The sequence below is a fragment of the Bombus pyrosoma genome, linkage group LG9 (assembly GCF_014825855.1).
Source record: "Bombus pyrosoma isolate SC7728 linkage group LG9, ASM1482585v1, whole genome shotgun sequence".
Classification (NCBI taxonomy): Eukaryota; Metazoa; Arthropoda; class Insecta; order Hymenoptera; family Apidae; genus Bombus; species Bombus pyrosoma.
In genome coordinates this window covers 10,789,046-10,807,385 of record NC_057778.1, presented here as the reverse complement: position 1 = coordinate 10,807,385, position 18,340 = coordinate 10,789,046, and the positions used below count along the sequence as shown (strand labels likewise).

Sequence of the window (18,340 nt, the reverse complement as noted above, 5' to 3'; positions counted from 1 at the left end):
TACGACACATTCATGATCTCGAGTTTTTCGAGCGACTCACGTGCAACGCACGACGCTTAATCGGTCGATGACGTCTATTACGTGGAACATCGGTTGGTTCTTAATCAATTAAAAGCGAGATAGCAAGCGATACGTGATAGAAATGGTTCAGAAACTCGATAGCCAACGCTCGATCATTTCTTCTTGCACACAGACACGTTCCATCCAATTAAATGAAAAAAAAAAGAGAGAAACGAAGAACTTTATTAACCCGAGTTTTCGTCGAGTATCACAAAATTTCTACGGTGTGCACATCTATAGATATACTTATTCTTAACATCGTTTTTCAAGACGAAAACGATAAACGCGTTGACGAGAAGTCCTGGACGTTAAAGTTTAATTCTTCGTCGCGTTACGGAAGAGAGTCATCATCGACTTCTTCGTCTGACAGATCCATCCGTTAGGAACGCATTAAATACGAATTTCCTGTGCGTTAAAATATTTTTCTTATTTACATTAATTCTTTGCAAACCTTGGCAGAATGATAATCGACTAGAAGTCGAAACAGTAAGAGTTACATCAAGGTTAAAGGAACTAAAAATAAAAATGAATAAATAAATAAAAAAAAATACTTTGCCTAAACTACAAATCTTTATGGAGGTTGTTCTCTGACCAACAGATTACCGATGTTTGCTATGCATACGCGATAATATTCTTGTCTTCGGTAGGTGTCTCGAAACAAAAACGTCTAATCGCGTTTCTAGTGCTACAAACTTATCCAATTGAAGCTTTTATCAACTTCCTAATTTCGTGCGAACTTTGCACGCCGTAATGAGTAGGGACGAGAACCAAGAAAGAAGCTGGCCTACTCAAGAAGCTAGTCGAAGATGTGTTTCACGAATTGTTTTTTCGATATCTGGCGCGCGAATAAAGATGCCTGTACATTGCACAGTGTACGCTCGTTTCTGCAAGATGATATATTTCGCTAAATGGATATTTATATCCGTCTCTTGATGTCGTTATTAATCTTATTAATTTAACCCTCGTCCATCTCTTCTTACAGTAGATATAAAAAGATTGTACGTCCTCTGTATTATTTTTTATCGTACTTTTTAGCTTCTAGAACTCGTAAAGCCATGACGAATCTTTTTTGCATCATAAATTCTCTGAAATTTTGTTTCTATCATACGTTACATCGTGCAAATTTTAAAGTAAAAGAAATTTATTAAGTTTTTAATAAATTTTAATTCCTTTGACTCCAGAATAATATAGGTGTCGATAAAAATATATGTAACCTGTTGTTAGAAAAAAATTGATGGTTTATTATCCATCCATTCATCACGGTCTCGTGTTCTTCGTGTCAAGACAAGTGGTTTTTCGTAAAAAAAGAGCAATTTATTTATCATATTTTATATGCAGAGTTACTGAAAAATACGTCACCATTCATGGGATATTTTAGTATCCAGGTGTTACATAATTTTATAAGAGATGAATTATTCCTAAGTCACCTGGTATCGATCAGTTTAATATGGGACATGGACTATTCTACTTTCTATTTCAGTCTTCGGATAAATCCATCCTGTGTCTCAACCTCTTCTCTCTTAATTCTTTTAGTGTTTTTTTGTCTGCAAGTTACATTCGTCGATTCAATTCCAAAGCTAAAATGAAACAAATATTTTTCATTTTTCTCCTTTCTTATAGCCACGCAGTCTGCATTTTTTTCTCAATAATCAACGTTGGAAAAATGTTGTAACTCTCTGCATCTGATCGTACCGCGTTATTGGCATAAACACCTTGTTGTCGTTACAACGATATCGCAGTAAGAATGAGCTCTTTGTAACGACATTCAGTGCAATTCAATAAATGGTCCTGGTCGTAAGTCTGACAACAAACGAGCAGAGATACAGAACGAAGACAGTGGAAGGTCGAAGGTGACGATAGCTAAAAAAACAAACATTTATCATTGCATCCAAGACAACGTTATCGTGACCACTACGTTATAGGTAAATCAACGAAATTTATTAATACGTTCTGAAGCCACCCCCCCTCCTCCCCCAACTATCCAGAGGTCAAGGTTATCAAAGTGAATTCATCGATCTTGAAGTGACCGTCACGACTGATGAAAAAATCGTTCGATATCCGGAATGAGACCGATTTGTATTCATTGGTGAAAACCCTGACAAATTGGTCCCATAAAACGAGGAACCCTACGAGAATCCCTAAGCTTGTATAGTAAATACGTAAAAAATAATAGAAAAGTAAGGTGTTTTCTCGAAAATTTTTATTTCGCACAGTCCTGAAATTTAATAGCTTGATCAACGTACTAGCAAGGAAATTAATTCAGAAAGTTTGCAAATTTGCTTCGCATACGACTGTCGTTAGTTTATTAAGTTCGTTCGTGAATTTGTAAATATTAATGTCTGACTTACCTATAGACACCATAATGCTTGCCACTGGCACGGTCACCGCAGATCGAGCAAAGATGCTTGCTTCCGGAAAGAGGGTGGTTCGGCGGATAGGGTGCGGCTGCTTTGTTCTGTCCACTCGGCGACGTACTCAGAAGGTTGCTGTGACAACCAGCGGTGAAGGATCTTACATGCAAAGAAGAGAGTAACAAAAACTCCAGCTACGAAACTACTGACCCGGATCGAGCAAAATACTGTGAAACTTTTTTTTTAAATAATCACCTCTGTATACGGAGTGGATTTTGCGACGTATTTTCTACTATTAATGGGCCGCTAGTAAAATTTGGAACAACTTTTCAAATTACCGTGTATCCAAGTTTCTGAACAAATTCATCAAATTCATTCCGGAGTTATCGTTATCAAATTAAGATAACTTTTATTACTATAAAAACATTCGGAAGATCTCGTTTTACAGTTTCCATAAGCAAAGCTTTAAATATCCCAACGACGCTCTATGTGTTACGTCGCAATAAAATGCTAGAAAGAAAATAAGAGAAGGAACAGTATGTTGCTTGATTTCTATAAGGGCGCGACTACGTTCATGGTAAACCCTCTATTTACGATATCTTCGCCAGAATGCCGTTTTTTCGGTATCTGTCGAACCGAATTCAATTGTACCTCCGTGCCATCGATACAATGATAATCGTTAAATCGTTACAAATTGTCGAGAAAATGGTAGTGTTACTTACCCAGGACTATTGGGACCGGAAGGACTGAAGTTCCCTGGATTGATGAGGCTCGCTGTGTCAGGTTTCATGTCCAGTGGACTTTGTGGACCCACCGAGGACATGGACATGTTACTGTTGTCCAGACTCAACCCTGGAACAAACAAACTTTACGTTATTAAAGGAATAATGTTTCTTTTCTTTTTTTCCTCTTTTTTTGTAAAACGACAGGATTGTTTTTTTTTTTTTTAAATCGTTTAAGAATAGCAAAATACTGTTTGCATTAGGTTCATTAAATTATATTATATTAAACGTGAGTTTAATAAGTATAACTTGTTTTAAATCGAATGTATCGAACGGTGTTCGCATAATTCCTTAGCCAATGACTAGTTTTTAATCTTCGTAAACGTTGCTCGTAACATACGTGTCCCAAATAACGTTACTTTCTATCGCGTCACAGAATTACACTTTTACTCCATTAATATTCACGAGACAGCGTCCTTTTACTTTCAACCTCGACTGACCGAGATTCCCATTTGCCGACCGATCGAGGACGACTCGTCTTGTCCAAGACGCAACCACGTTAACTACCGCCACGAGACTCGGAGTCATGATTTACAGCTACAGGAAGAACCGATACGAGTTATTAATCAGCGTCGTCGTTTCAATTTCTATATACGCACGCGTATAACGTAATATACAAATGTAATGCTATTAAGTATATTACATGTAAAATGTATTTCTCTTTACATCATGTCGCGCATGATACAAAACGTTTCGCATAAAGCACAGCATATTCGGAATAAATCCTCGCAAGTGTTGAAATAATTTGGCGATCTCGTGTACGTAAAACTAGCTTAAAATCTATCTTATAATAGGTCGAGTAACTTTACTCGCAAATGTACTCAACGTGTAGCGTAAATCTTCGCGAAAGCTTTGCTTCTTTCCATGACAAAAACGTAACAGCTCTAACGAGGCGAGAAAATGGATAAAATGGATCTCGACTTGCGATTGCAAAACATCGCATCGCAGCTTTATGTCTCAATAGAAGAAGTAACGTCGAGTAAGTCGCGGTACAAATTGCTTGTTTTACCATATCGTTCCTCGTAATTCGCGTGGTTCCATCATCGTGCTCCGTTCTCTACCGTAACTGTCTCGATGCTTTTTTTCCACGCTCTATTTCGAGCGCGATTTACGATGAACCATGCACCAGTCGAACAGACACTCGCATATACCTACACGTCGTGAATTTTCTGTCGTGCCATCGTACAGAGTATCGGAAGATAAACGACGTTTTAACAGGGTTTGCACGAGCATCGTGGCCGTCTGCTGTTATTTAACGAAGGGGGGAGGCATATAATCGTTGAAAATGACAAAGAGGAGAGCGGAGAGGCAAGCGCAACTGTGTAAAACGACGGAGAGCCAGGGCGAGTTAGGGAGAGACAGGGAGAGACAGGGAGAGACAGGGAGAGACAGGGAGAGACAGGGAGATCTCCGAACCCCTAAGGATGCTAGCAAGTGCACCAATAATTGTAAATTCGACGTCATAGTTACTTCCTCTCTGTTTTCATCTTCCTTTTGTTCTTTTATTTTATAGCACGTTTGTTCCATTATTTTATTCTTCTCTTTTTCTTTTTCTTTGTCTTATTTTACGCAAGAGAAACCTCTTCTCTTAAATCTCTTTTATTTTCATTTATGGTTAAACAGACAAAATCCTTCACCCGCAAAGCCAACCATGTAACTTCAAGGTTAAAATAATCAACGAACTATGTTTCGAAAACCTCTATATCCAACGATGTAACGAAATAATTCAAGAAAAAATAGTTTAGAATTCAAGAGAAACCGCGGTTCAGTGGGTTAATCGTTGGCATTCGAGGTTAGTAATAGTTAAAAGGTTAAACGACACGCCATTATTCGTATCGGCCGTTCGTCAGCCGCGCGTTTCCGCGGAATATATAATTACAACGAGGTCGCAACTCTCATCGGTGACTTCTATTTCGAGTGTTAGGGTCGTCGATTGCGCGTTGCTAATCGCGGTCGTTTATTAGGCGCCGTTACGCCGTTTGCTTTAATTACGCAATCGACGTGCGTGCAAAGCGGAGCGAAGGTCGCCGATAGACGGCGAAACGAAAGCACTTTTCGTGTCAGCATTCAACGAATCCGTCTCCTCTTTACGCTACTGGATGTAGAAATTAATTCGATGTGTTTTTTTTTTTTTGACAGAATTATCGTCTGTTTATAAATTTTGCTTTTGAATGAATTACATCCTGTTCACACGATGGCGAATTATTTCTTGCACCAATCAAATTCGTAAAACAAATTTCTGTTAACACGCTAAAACTTGCATTACGCAACGCTTCATTTATATTTTCTTCAACTAGCAGTTTACATCATCCTTTCCCATTTTCTTAAATGGGAAGTTGTTTAAATTTAAAATAATTTTCTGATCGATTCGATATAAAGGGGATGAATTAATCTTCAGATTTAATAGTTCAAACGTTATAAGTTTAAATGACTCGAGAAAGACGTCGAACAAGACGTTCATCCTTTATAGGGAACCGTTTGAATGCTCACGAGCAGATTTCGAAGCAGATTTTTACGCTTCTATAGGTATGTTGCAGGCTGTTCCCCTCGTCGATTATTAGATCGATTTTCAAGAAGATTCGGGTAATCTGACCCTTTTCGGGCTAGTGTGTCAAGGGCGACTTGTGTGCTCGATGGTGACGCAAGAGGTTCCGTGGAAATTACCTGTTGCAAGGTTAGTGAAGACCGAACTGATGAAAAACGACGCTTTCAAATTTCGGGGAATGTTGTAACCACAGCGCCCCGATAAAATTCATCTTTTTTTTCAGAGATACGATTGTAGCAAGGAATACTAATCGACAGATGCAATAACAAAAATGGCCTAAATACATCATTTTAAAAAATGCAAGGTAACTACAGGAAGAACCATACGCAAGATTCGCTTTCATTTAAAAAATTGTATCATGAGTTTCCAAGCGTTTATAACGCTGCGTCGTAACACGGTACGTCGTTTATTGGAAAGAAATTTTAATTTGATACTAAAAATATAAAATAATAATAACAATAATATGATAAGATATAATAACAAGAATATTAAAAATGTAGATATAAACGGTTCTCGTGGAACTAACAGTCAGTGAGACAGGAGGGTCAAAGGTCTATAGCCGCATCTATAGCAACTTGAAACAACGTTCGAGGAAACGTTCGGGTTGCGAGAGCTGTGAACGCGGCTTTAAGCATAGCAAAGAGGGTGGGAGACGAGGACGCGCGAGAGTGGCTGCAAGGCCAAGTCCGGTGACGGTGTATTATACCGGGGCAGTGTCGGGCACCTTGACCAGGCGCAAACACACCCGGTGCAACGCTCGAAACCGTCTTGCATGCGGCTGTACCGAAATGCACAAAAATTCCAACGATTGCAGTTTTACGAATATATTATATACTTTATAGGAAACATTTTGAAATTTCGTTAGCAATCGTACTTAGAGTCTCTCGAAAGTTTCATTCGTTTCATAAGGAAATAATAGACGCACGACATTTTTTGTTTGATATTATTTTATTGAATTATTACAATGGAAAAAATTGGGTCATACATAATTCAATAGAATAATATAATGCTTCGCACTGGTACAGTTAACGGTGCTGCATGTTCCACGCTGTTTGAGATTTCTAAGCAAAAGCCTGTGAGATTCGTCTATCGTGGTTACATTGGAAAAGTTTGCGATTTCTATGTATGTATATCTTGAGATTAGGCTCGACGTTGAGGAAACGCAACTACCCTTTTAAACTAGACAGCGAACGTTATGCACTTGTGGAAAATTTGAAAGTTAAAGATATACAAGATATTCTAGACACCCTGTTTGTTATAATATTCGTATTAGATGTTCACACGCCTCAAGCAAAAAAAAAAAAAAAAGAGGAAGAAAACCAAATAAAAAGGAATAACCGAGTATTTTCGCAACGAATCGCATGCATTTTTCATCGGCAACGAGCGAAAGGAAAAGAATAAATTACAGCAAAGTGACATGGGAAGAGGAAGCCGGCGAAACGGGAAGAAAGGGGAGGTAAAACGCAAGACGTCGGAAACAGAGCGAAAGAGAGGGAAAGCAAACCGACCTACGCCAACAATGAGTCAAGTGCGTTGGCTTTTGAATATTTAAGACATATATTCCCCTTTAAAGGCGCGTCGACCGACCGAATCGAGCATGGCCTTTCGAACAACCTGATTTTCAAGGGCGGTACAAGCAAAACGCGAAATTGAGAATGGTCATGTTCCTCGCGTGGCCGTCGAGCATCGATCATATTCTCTACCCTGACGACCAAATGTGTCCAGGCTTCTCTTGTTCCGCACTATCATCCACCGAAATGTAATCTCTTTGTGAGCGGGTAACGCGTTCGAGTGGGCTGAAAGGGGATGAAAGCGTCGCGGTTCGTAATTCCACGTGATGGATGAAAATTTGAAGGAAGATGGAACATCGATACGATGGAACTTGCGATCGATTTGAAACGAAATAGTTATTTCTTGGTAACTTTGATGGTTTCGTGATTTATGATTTTGGCACGTTGAGAAGAGCAGGCTCAAGGTATTAGGGTGACATCTGTGACGTACGGGGGGGTCTTTTGACGAATTTTTCGTCAACGAAACCCCGAACAAGGGAAGAATGGACGAACCGAGGGAGGTAATAGCATGGATATAACGGAGATAAGAGGAACGAGAAGCTGACGAGCCGTGACAAAAGGGAACCGTTATTAAAAAAGAGGCATAATAGACGACATCGTGTGTCGCAACCATCCCCCTATCGATAACGAATGGCTGAGAAAAGTTCTTGCTTAAAACAGGAATTATTTCTGCGGTAAAAGGTAAATAAAAGGGAATAAATAAAAGGAAAATGACTGACTGTTAAATTGAATAAAGATACTAGGAAAAATGATACGGCAAATAATTAAAAACTTGTAACGAACATCAAAGAATTTGTGATACATGGAAGAACAATGGAAGAACAGAGAAACGATTAATCTTCGATATAATCTAGAGTTGAATCCTGTTATATGTCCACGGAACAATAATTATTAACGTTTCAACGTGATGAGATATTGCGAAACTATCCTCGGTCCATAGAGGAAGATGAATATTTATGTTCCAAGAAGCGTCGGAAGCCTTGAAAACAGCAATAAACCGTTTCACTGCACCGTTTCGTTGCATTCCACGTTCCAGCGGGATGGAAACTCGAAGAAAAGCCTGCCACGTTAAACCATAACGCAGTATAGTAACCTACAAAATACGATAGTTTTACTGTTTTTCGCGTTTCAGTTTCGGAGAAACAGATTCTGTAACTGACTTTGCGCGAAACGATCGAGTTTATTGTGCTACGCTTTGTTATGATCCCCCTCCCTCTTCTCCTTTCCTTTAAACAATTTTACGATTCACCTCACGAGTGAAATTATATTTCAAAACACGTGATTTTTAATTAATTACGATTAATTGTTTCACCGTAGCTATTCGGAAGGAATGACAAATTATTATTTATCGATCGTCACACGGATATCTACGATCGTCCAATTTTATCCAGTGGAAAAAATGAGCTTTGCCTGATCCGACGAAGCTCGTGACGTATTAACGAGAAATCAGCGATTTCGTTTAAAGACGTCCATTACCGGGTGGATATTAAAAGCACAAATTCCTTCCTTTTCAATTCCCAGAGAGCGGCACCGTTTAAGCCGATCCATTTTCTTCGTTAATTCACTCGGGACATTATTTCGCCAGCGAAAGCTTTACAAAACTTATCTAACAGCCGTAGCAGCGCTTCGAACCAGAAAACAGAACAAATGCTCCAAGAGACAACTAATTACGTAAGTTCTTTTAACGAACAGAATCAACCTCACAGAACAATATACGTAACGATATTATTTATAAGAGTGTAATTGGAGCTGAACTTTAAACGAACTCTAAACTTCTCCGGAACATTTAATTATTTCGTGAAATTCGAGCCGAACGATCAGCCATTAATTAGACCGAATCGATACGCGCTTTTTAGTTTTCAGTTACATAATTGTTTATTCATACACAGTCTCTATCGAAATAGAACCACTCGAAATTTTCAACGTATTTCTCTTTTTTTTATTTATTTTTATATTTTTATTTCGCAATTGAAAGGCTCGAGCGAATTTTAATGGCAAAGTTTGTCGATTAGTAAGGTGGAAATCTCATTTGTTACACGTAATACGGTTGAACGGTTTCTTTATTCATATCCATCGGCTATTATTACCTGTTGTATGCGTTGGACGATTTAATTCATTATTTAATCTTGTGTTATAAATACAAATGTAAAAAAAGGGAGAATAGTTATTGGCTCGTATTTTTATGATAACTGTAAGTTTATTAACACGTGCGTTAGAACGGAAATAGCCTCTTGTCGAACAATCGTCGCATTTAGCAACAAGAAGTCAGCATAACATCATGATATTTCGATATCTTATCAATGTCACCGAGCTCTTCGTTTTACTTCGAGCTGCATTTTGTTACTATTTTCGGTGCACTGTGTCGTTCAGATGTATATGTATATTTAAACGCGTCCCATGTAATCTAGCGCTAAAGATAACACCAATGCAATGGCGTACACGAGGACAGATAAATTCTGATAAAAAAACTGCGAGGGAATAGAAAACATAGACGCCCTAAAATCTTATCTATTCCATTCGTAGCTGCATTATTGGTCGTGGTGACCGATTATGTTCAAAAATGTTCGAGAACATTACAATTTTATTAATACGATATGACGTCATTTTTTAAAACCTAGCGAGAACCGTTAAAACGTAGTTTCTTTCGCGTCAAAATTCCTCAGTAATATCGAACAAAGTTTTCTAATTATATTTTTTGCGAATATGAAACTATTCTTACTAAAAAAAAAAAAGACGATACATGTCGAACAGACGTCTTTAATTTTATAATTTTAAAAAAGGACACTCTTAATTTTAAAAAAAGTTGGTTAAAAAGTACGAAATATCGCGTTAAGAAGGCTGTGCCAAAAATTCTACGTAAAAAAGACAACATTTTTATCAGAACGATCTAGAGCTAAGTTAGACGATTTCACGAGTTTCGCTGAACTTTGGTTTATCATTTGCGGCGATCAACGTTCACAAACGTGAAATATGCGTATCAACGCGACTGTCGGTCTCGCCGCGAGTCTCTTTAATCCGCACGGCATTGAGCTCGAGAGGCATCCTGAAATGAGTAATGCAAAACACGAAGCAGCGGCGTTCGTTGGTCGTCGCTAACTTTAGATCTATGTAAACGGACGTATAAGCGCTGAATTAAGCAAATAACTTGGCGCACGCGGCACACGTTACATACTGCTGATAAGTATCGCGACACTTTAGTCGATTTCAAATAACGAAATACGAACGTCTTTAACACGTTTAAGTTAATTAAAGGAGTACGGATATCAGGCGTGTAAATTAATACATTTTTTAGCAGGATACAAATTTTATTCGCGAATCACGTAATATGAATTTGATGAACAAAATTGTTTATTTAATCAATTGAAATTATACGGAGGATGTGGATGGAATTTTTGTTTAATTACTATGAGGGTAGAAAAATGTCGGAATTTGAAATTATCGCCATCAGAAGTAGGTTAGTCGAAAGATACTAAATTAATTTTACGAACGTTTTTATGTTTCAATGTAGATTACCAACGAAAATAATGGAAGAGGTGTTATCAGCAAACTTCTCAGCTCTACAGGAAATTGTCCATATCGCTTGTCTGTTAATTTTATTAACGAAAAATCAATAGTAATCTAAACCAATATGAACGCAATATTCATCGTTCGTTTCATTCGTATTACAGTCTGAAAACAAGCGGTGATCCATTAACGTTCAAATTTTTATTTAACGTCGTTTCGAAACGAACCGATTCGATGAATATTACCAGAATTTGCACGAAAGCTAGAAGAAACGTTTGAATCAATTTTTTTACGAATCTCGACAACTTTGTGCCTAGAGTAGTAAAATAGCCAGATACTAAATTCCCAAATGAAGCTCATAATAGAAAATAGATCAAAGATACGAGTCATCGTCGGTACATCTACGACGAGCCGCGTCGTGACAAATCTCAAAAATGATACATTTTACGCAGATTTGTTATGTTTCAGCGAGGAAGAAACTATATCTTTACAGTATCCATTGAGAAATGAGAATAGAACGGTCGAATAATCCAATAGATTCAAAAATATCAACCTTTGGAAAACTTTTGCGATAAATCCACGGCCTTTTAACGATAAGTGTTTAAAAGAATTACAAAACCAGATATATCGTTTCAAGATCAACTGGAAAAGTAATTTTAATATGGGAAAGGTTGACGATGTATCGAATTTTAAAATTGCCCTCTCATAAAGGAGCATCGTAAAACATTGACAAAACGAAGCAGACAAATCACCGACCAGTTTCCTATTCGTATCGTCCACCTCGTCCAACTCGTATTGAGAATAGGCGTTTGAAAAACTGCGCGAGAAACGCTCAGCACGATCGTTCGTGCATCGATCGTAAATGGATCAGAGAGTAGAATAGGCGAAGACCAACGATCGGTGTATCTAAAGAATCATTTTTCAGTCATTATTCCATGGGGAGGGCCGACCGTTTATGACGGTGACGTCACCGTCTGACAATTTGAACGCTCTTCCGAAACTGAAAACCAGTTTCCCGCGCTGCAGACCTCTTCTGCAAACGCCTTAGGCGCATCGAGGATGCTGCAGCTCCTCTCGCGCCAGGTACGACCGAGATCGTAAATTCAGTGTAAATCCACCTCTTTCTTCTGTCAGATATAATATATACATTGGCGGTCGCGTGTGCTACGCGTTTATTGTGTCATGTTTTCAAATTGGCAACTTTGTAGCTTTCACATTCCAAGTTCATCCTCGTTTAAAGATGCCATCATCGGATTTCTGGCATCTGCACTTTAGAATGCGAAAGTATCCTAGGAATTTCAAGGCATCGCGGAATTTATCCACGTGTTTTCACTCGGGAAACGTTGCTTTTTCCTTGGTCCCGAGTGTTACGTTCGACTTTCCACGGATCACGTTTCTCAGTTTTTCAGTTTCTCATTTTTGTGATTTTTGCTTGGGCCAACTAGTTTAGAAAAATACATCGAACGAAATATATCTCGGCTCTTCCTGCTTGTTCCGTATCGTAAACGAAACTGTGAAAACATAGATGGAAAATAGATCAGGAAACGTTGATCTCGTCAAACGAAAACGTATCGATTTACCCGAATGCGAGGCAAGTTGTCGCTGCTTTGAAGCGGCAGAGACACGCGAAATGAAACGGAGCAAATAAAATAAAAAAAGACGCTGGTTTTCGACGATGCTGCCACGGAAAAGAAGAGAAAGACAGAGAGGGGGAGAGTTTTTAACAGTTTCCTGCACGCAGCTGCGACCGGATGCCGCTCCCACACCAGGATAGCGTTATGACGTTGCACATGCAACCCACGCGAACCTACATGTGCACGAACGTACCGAAAATAGTGGCGCTGCCCGTGACGTTAGTCCTTGAACCCGTGAAAAAACTCACTGGATTAATGGCTCGACCGTCGCTGATTTATTTTGTAGAAGAGTAGAGATGCGCGTGCGAGCTACTTGCGACGACAGTTGGCGAATTTTCTCGTATTTATTGCCTGTAAACTCATATATTTATGGAGACCATTAAACTAGTAACCTAAATCATTAACGATCGCATTTTCTCCAAATTTATAGAATTTTATACGTAAATCCTGGTTGCGATTTTCACTGACTAAAATATTACTATCTTCGATAAACATATTATCGTAAATTATAATTTTCGGCAAATATAATTAGAGATTGTAAGTTTCGAGATTTAAAAAATCTTGATACGAACGAATGTTTTAATCGCCAGAGGCAGCGTGATATATTTTTCTGCAATTCGCTTCTTTATATTATGTTCTGTTCCCAAAGATTTCCAGGTTACTTTTAGTCTTTTAAGTGGAACTCTATTATTTATTCAGCTTATCTCGTACCCAATAGAGAGGCATAAATTCAAGTACCGCGCGTGATTTTTCTTTTTTTTTTTTTTTTTGCCGTTATAGACATCCTGTTACGTTATTCTACCGAGATAGATATATTACCGAATAAATATAAAAGCATCGTCCTAAATTCAATTTTACGTACAACATTGTACGACATCGTACACGAATCGATAGACTTGGGTAATAAAATATTCGTGGCTTCGCGAAATAGGCTTTTCCTTGACAACAGCCAGAGATCAATCGCGAGCACAGGATGATCAATCGTGGAACGAATTTGTTTTCCTTCGAAACAGCAACGATTTACGACGAGCGCGCAGCTCGAAATACTCTTAATACCTGAACAAACGCGCCAGTAGAAATTCCATTGTACAACGTACAAGGCTCGCGTTCAATGGTTCACAATGCATGAACGCGATAAGCGTGCGATTTTTGCTTTATCTTGTCAAGGTCGCCTGCGATTCTACGCAACACCCGCACAATTCTCCTATCGTGTCTGGTACAATTGCGCGATAATTATAATTCTGTATATTTCAGGCTGTTATATTCGCAATTTTCCCAGTTATCGATGATTCGGCTGACGGACGAAAATCTTACACGATTCCACTATCCAAATTATGTTACTCGATATATAAAATCGAACAATGAAAGTTAACAGTTTGATGCGACGTATCGATGCAAGGTCGAAGGGAATTAGTTTCCCAATGCATTGAGAACGCGTTACAAGACCGTCTGGTGGACTCTTAAGCGCGTGACGTTCCCGTTTTCTTTTATGGATGTAAAACGTCTCTGCTGGACATTTTCGATCTCGCACGTGTGTTTGGTCGACGATGAAAGTCAAAGTACGATGCATCTAGAGCGACACTGAATACGGATCGAAGTGTACGCGTGGAAAAAACGCGTGCGAGCCGCGTGGCTCATGCATAAGGCCATTTCTTATGTCGGCAGGCGGCGTCGACTCTCGCCGAGAGGAGGACGCGAATCTCGGTCACATAGACGAATAATTCATATTCGTTCGTGGCTTTCTTGATAGATCTGACGAGTCGTGAAATTGTGAACTCCGTTAGAAATCAACTTTCGAGATTGAAACGAAATTCTAAGAATTTTAGATGTCCAATTTTTTAGATGTTGAAATTCCAGTAGCTGGCGAGTAGCTAGCCGACCCCTTACGTACCGAAGGAACACTTTGAATCTTTTCAAACGTTTCTTTACAAGTATTTATTATTATCTTAAAATTGTCAGTATATTATTCTAACAATATCTGCTTCTTTTTATTATACTATTTATACTATAGTTATTAGTATTAGCGTCGTGTGTTAATTGATCTTTCTCAGAATATTTGAACATTGGCACATCCTCCTCGTTTACACCTACTTTAGAAAAAATAATTTTAGCTATATAAAGTATATTTAGAATCGTGAATATTTTGTCGTAATACAAATACCGTAATAAAAATAGAAGAGACATTCCACCTTTTCTTTAAAGTATACGTAATTACGTACTTGAAACGTTATGACATTTGAAGACAGCTATCGATTTCGATCTTTCTTAAGCAGGATAATTATTTTATGATAATAAACTCCCAGTACCGATTATATATCTCAATCTCGTTACGACTATTTCAGTTATCGTACATATGCAATAGTTTTTTCTTCCACATCGTCTCGGGACTTCCATTCCCGCTATGCTATTTAGAACATGGTAAACAGTCACAATTACCATTTAACCGTGTCTTGCTATATGTAATTCGCAATTCATATGCATGGAAAACAATGGTTTATTGCACCATTAAGTTGCTCGAATGTGTCTCTCGTGCAGGTTTCCGGTGGGCATATCCGATTGAAAAATTGTATACAACAATAGAAATACGAGGAAAAGAAGCACGAAGAACTTGACGAACCTTTTACAAATTATCTTTGACACATAAATCGCACATTATATAATCGATTATTATAATTACCATTTAAATTATACTAATTGTGAATAATTAACTAACAAATTCACGGACAACAATGTAGAAAAAACAGGTTTAGTATGCAAAGGAACAATTCAAGATTTAAATATTCGCAGATATACGTCTAGGAAAGATGCCTGGCGAGCAAAGTAAGTAGTCTCTTGCGCCTGACCAGTCACGACCCGAATCTCCTTAATCCTAACCGAGTTACACTCGCACTTTATCTACTGCACGAAAAAAAGAAAAAGAAAAACTCGATGTCGTAAAAAGATATTGCTCTTTGATGCTTCTTAACTCGTCGGAATTACGTCCTGAACTTTCAGTATTTTCACATTGTTCTTCGTGCATTTGTAAATTATTTATTAATAACTTGCGCATGAAACTAAATTGTATTAACTGCGGAGTATATCATTTTAACTTGTTAACAGCTGAGTTTAGTTTCAAAAATCCCTTAGGGGCTGCGCTGGTAAAATCAAGCAGCGACGAGTATACACGTCGAACGCAGTTAACTGGCGAACACTTTTCGAAATCGTTGATGGATTCTGAAATTAAAATAGAGCGAAATGGAAAGTTTAAATCGTAATTTTTGTCATGGGACAAAAAATAGGATTTGTTGTAATTTGCGACATTTTATTCCAGGGCGATCTGACCTTTCGAGCTTAAAAATCCGAAAGAATATGGAACACGAACCCTGGACGGTAGCGGATGCAACGTGCACCTGCAACGAGTCGCGGTTACACGCCCACGCAGCTGAAATCCATGCACCTAGGTTGAAATCTCGACCCCGTAACCTTCTCCCGGTGACCCAGGTACCAAGTTGCCCTGCACGTGGCGTTTGCTGCTATATAAAGTATGACTGCATATAGATCGGTCTGTTGTGCGCTCGCAGGAGCGTAGCCACGACCCCCACGCACCCTGCTTTATCGATCGCGACAACCTCGACCGTCGATGCTCTTATTCCACGTCATAAATAAAACTGGCTCGATCTCTTTAACCTCCCCAGGGACGAATTTATTAACGCCAAAAAAAACTTCGTTCTCTTCTAATCTCCGTCATCGATTTTGATAATTTCGTAATATGAAATTTTATAAGAGCCATCGGATTTTTACCCTTTTGCTAGTCGCGATTGTTTCGATATACGGGGCTTGCTAAGAGATTAAATACCAACAGACAAGAATGTACCAATTTCTCAATTCACGAGTGACATCGACGCCACATAGATATCCGATTTTCATGAACTGAACGATCCGATTCGAATCAGAAACCTTTCCATAACTTACCGTCTTTTCATTCCAATTGTATATACCTTGTCTGTCTAATAAATGTAAAATAAAAAATCTTGGACAACAATTGAAAGATATGTTACAAAGGAAAAAGAAAAGAACGCGAAGGTAAGAATGGTTTCTCGTTGTCTAATAGCGCACCGTTTCAATGCAACTCGTATCTAACCAAGAAATCGAGCTACCGCTGCCGCGTGGTATATCAGCGAATAAGAGTATGTCGAGCTTGAATTGGCCTTGTACGCGAATACCATGGCGAAGGTCAGGGGTTCACGATTTCAAGCAGGTGAGCTAGCATATACTTACGCGCTCGTGGAACCGCGTGTATACGCCTCGTTGTCACAGGTGCAACGAGGCGTGCCGTTCTTGCACGCTTCCATTTACTCCCTCCTACTACCGGTGTAGCACGATAAAGAAATATATTTACAACGTGTTATATATCCGCAGGTAACTAGTGGAAGCTACACCAGGGCGAAAAAAGAGTGCGTTACGCAAAAATGTGTCTCCATTAAAGCGGATGGAACGTTATTGACGGAACCGGAAACAAGGGAACGACAGAACAAATTTTGATTTTTATTTTCTTACATTCTTTGGAAGATTTCTCGACAGAGAAATAAATATGTACGTTCTATGTATCTAAGTATTTACCTTGCTAATTGACATATCAGGAAATTTCAAAGCACATTTGCGCGGACACCTCGATACTAGGATTATCGTGCGTATTTGTTTAAAACGACGGGTTTCCATCTTCTTTTTCCGATAATTTCTGAAACTCATATCGGTCTCTTAATATCTTCCTGATCGACTGTAAATATTTGTGCTAGCATGTGATAAATGAACGTAGTAAAAACACGTTTAATAACAGTACTAGTGGAATATAGCGGTAACAGTAACCCTCCATTATAAAGTGATTATTAAACGGTGAGTTTCGACGCAATCATAATGTAATTTGTTGGACGTGGTGAACGACGAACCCGCATATATCCATGTTATTCAGGCTAATACGTGGCTTTTTTCTCCTCTACAATGAAGATACATTCGCAAATTTTTACTTGAATTTGTAGGATAATATTTGTAACAATGAAAGTCTTTCGTATCTACAGAAATTTTATAGGAATCTAATCCAAATCTTTTCTCTATCCAAACGTTCTCAGGAAAATATCATTTTACACAGGAATACTAAATAAATTCTAGATTTTTTTAATCAACCGATCAATATATTCTAATGCGTCTAATAAAGAAGTTGTGGGAAATTCAAAGCGTAAGTATGAGCACGAAGTTATACAAAATGTAAAAATAATAATAATAATTCAATTAATTCTAATCGACAAGTCCAACAGAAACGCCAAAAGCAACATAAAATTCTTTATATCGATATCAACATCCCTAAAAATAACGTATCACCGACTAATCTTTCTGGAACGAATTACATCGATTCCAGCGTCGATTCGCGATCAAATCAAACGTAGGATCGGAACGAATGTCGGTCCCAAGGCTCTTGTTTTATCGCGAACAGAAACAGAGTCGACAGTTTTGTTCGTCTGTTCGCCGACAAACGCTAACGAAGTTAGTCAACGAACGTCGACCATGTTACATAATGGCGATGTACATAAGGTAGAAAGGTCGTTAATCACGAGACGGGACGATCCCTGTTGACCTTCCTTCCACCAGTAGAACGATAGAGAAGACGGATTTCGATTGTTTCCAAAGTGAAGATCATTGTACCTACTTTCGAGCCTTCGTGGATTCTCGTTTCTACCAGTAGAAAGAAACTGCTTGTTAAATCGACCTCCGATCGGAGATTCCGATCTTATTGTACTTACACTCGCACGTTCGACTATACAGAATGTTCCATTTAAGACGATACTATAGATGAGAAAGAAGATAGCGTTACTTGAATCTAGTGAAATCCAATTAACAGTCATTTTCACCAATGAAACTT

At 38.5% G+C, this 18,340-nt stretch overlaps 1 protein-coding gene and 1 long non-coding RNA gene across 12 annotated transcripts in view; both read right to left on the bottom strand.

The window, feature by feature from the left end:
• Positions 1–18,340, bottom strand: part of LOC122571038 (retinoic acid receptor RXR-alpha-B) — a 67,282-nt gene that overhangs the window by 12,882 nt on the left and 36,060 nt on the right. For 10 of the 11 annotated variants that reach the window (XM_043734227.1, XM_043734224.1, XM_043734223.1 and 7 more), the window contains 2 exons: positions 3,134–3,263; positions 2,409–2,570 (listed from right to left, as the gene is read on the bottom strand). In XM_043734227.1, coding sequence (XP_043590162.1) covers positions 2,409–2,570; positions 3,134–3,263 — 292 coding nt within the window. The remainder of the gene's footprint in view (positions 1–2,408; positions 2,571–3,133; positions 3,264–18,340) is intronic. The other variant, XM_043734225.1, reaches the window with a different exon arrangement.
• On the bottom strand, positions 224–2,398 carry LOC122571041. The gene is made up of 2 exons (XR_006317935.1): positions 1,488–2,398; positions 224–1,403 (listed from the first exon to the last, which is right to left on the bottom strand). It is a non-coding gene; the product is annotated as an uncharacterized LOC122571041 (long non-coding RNA).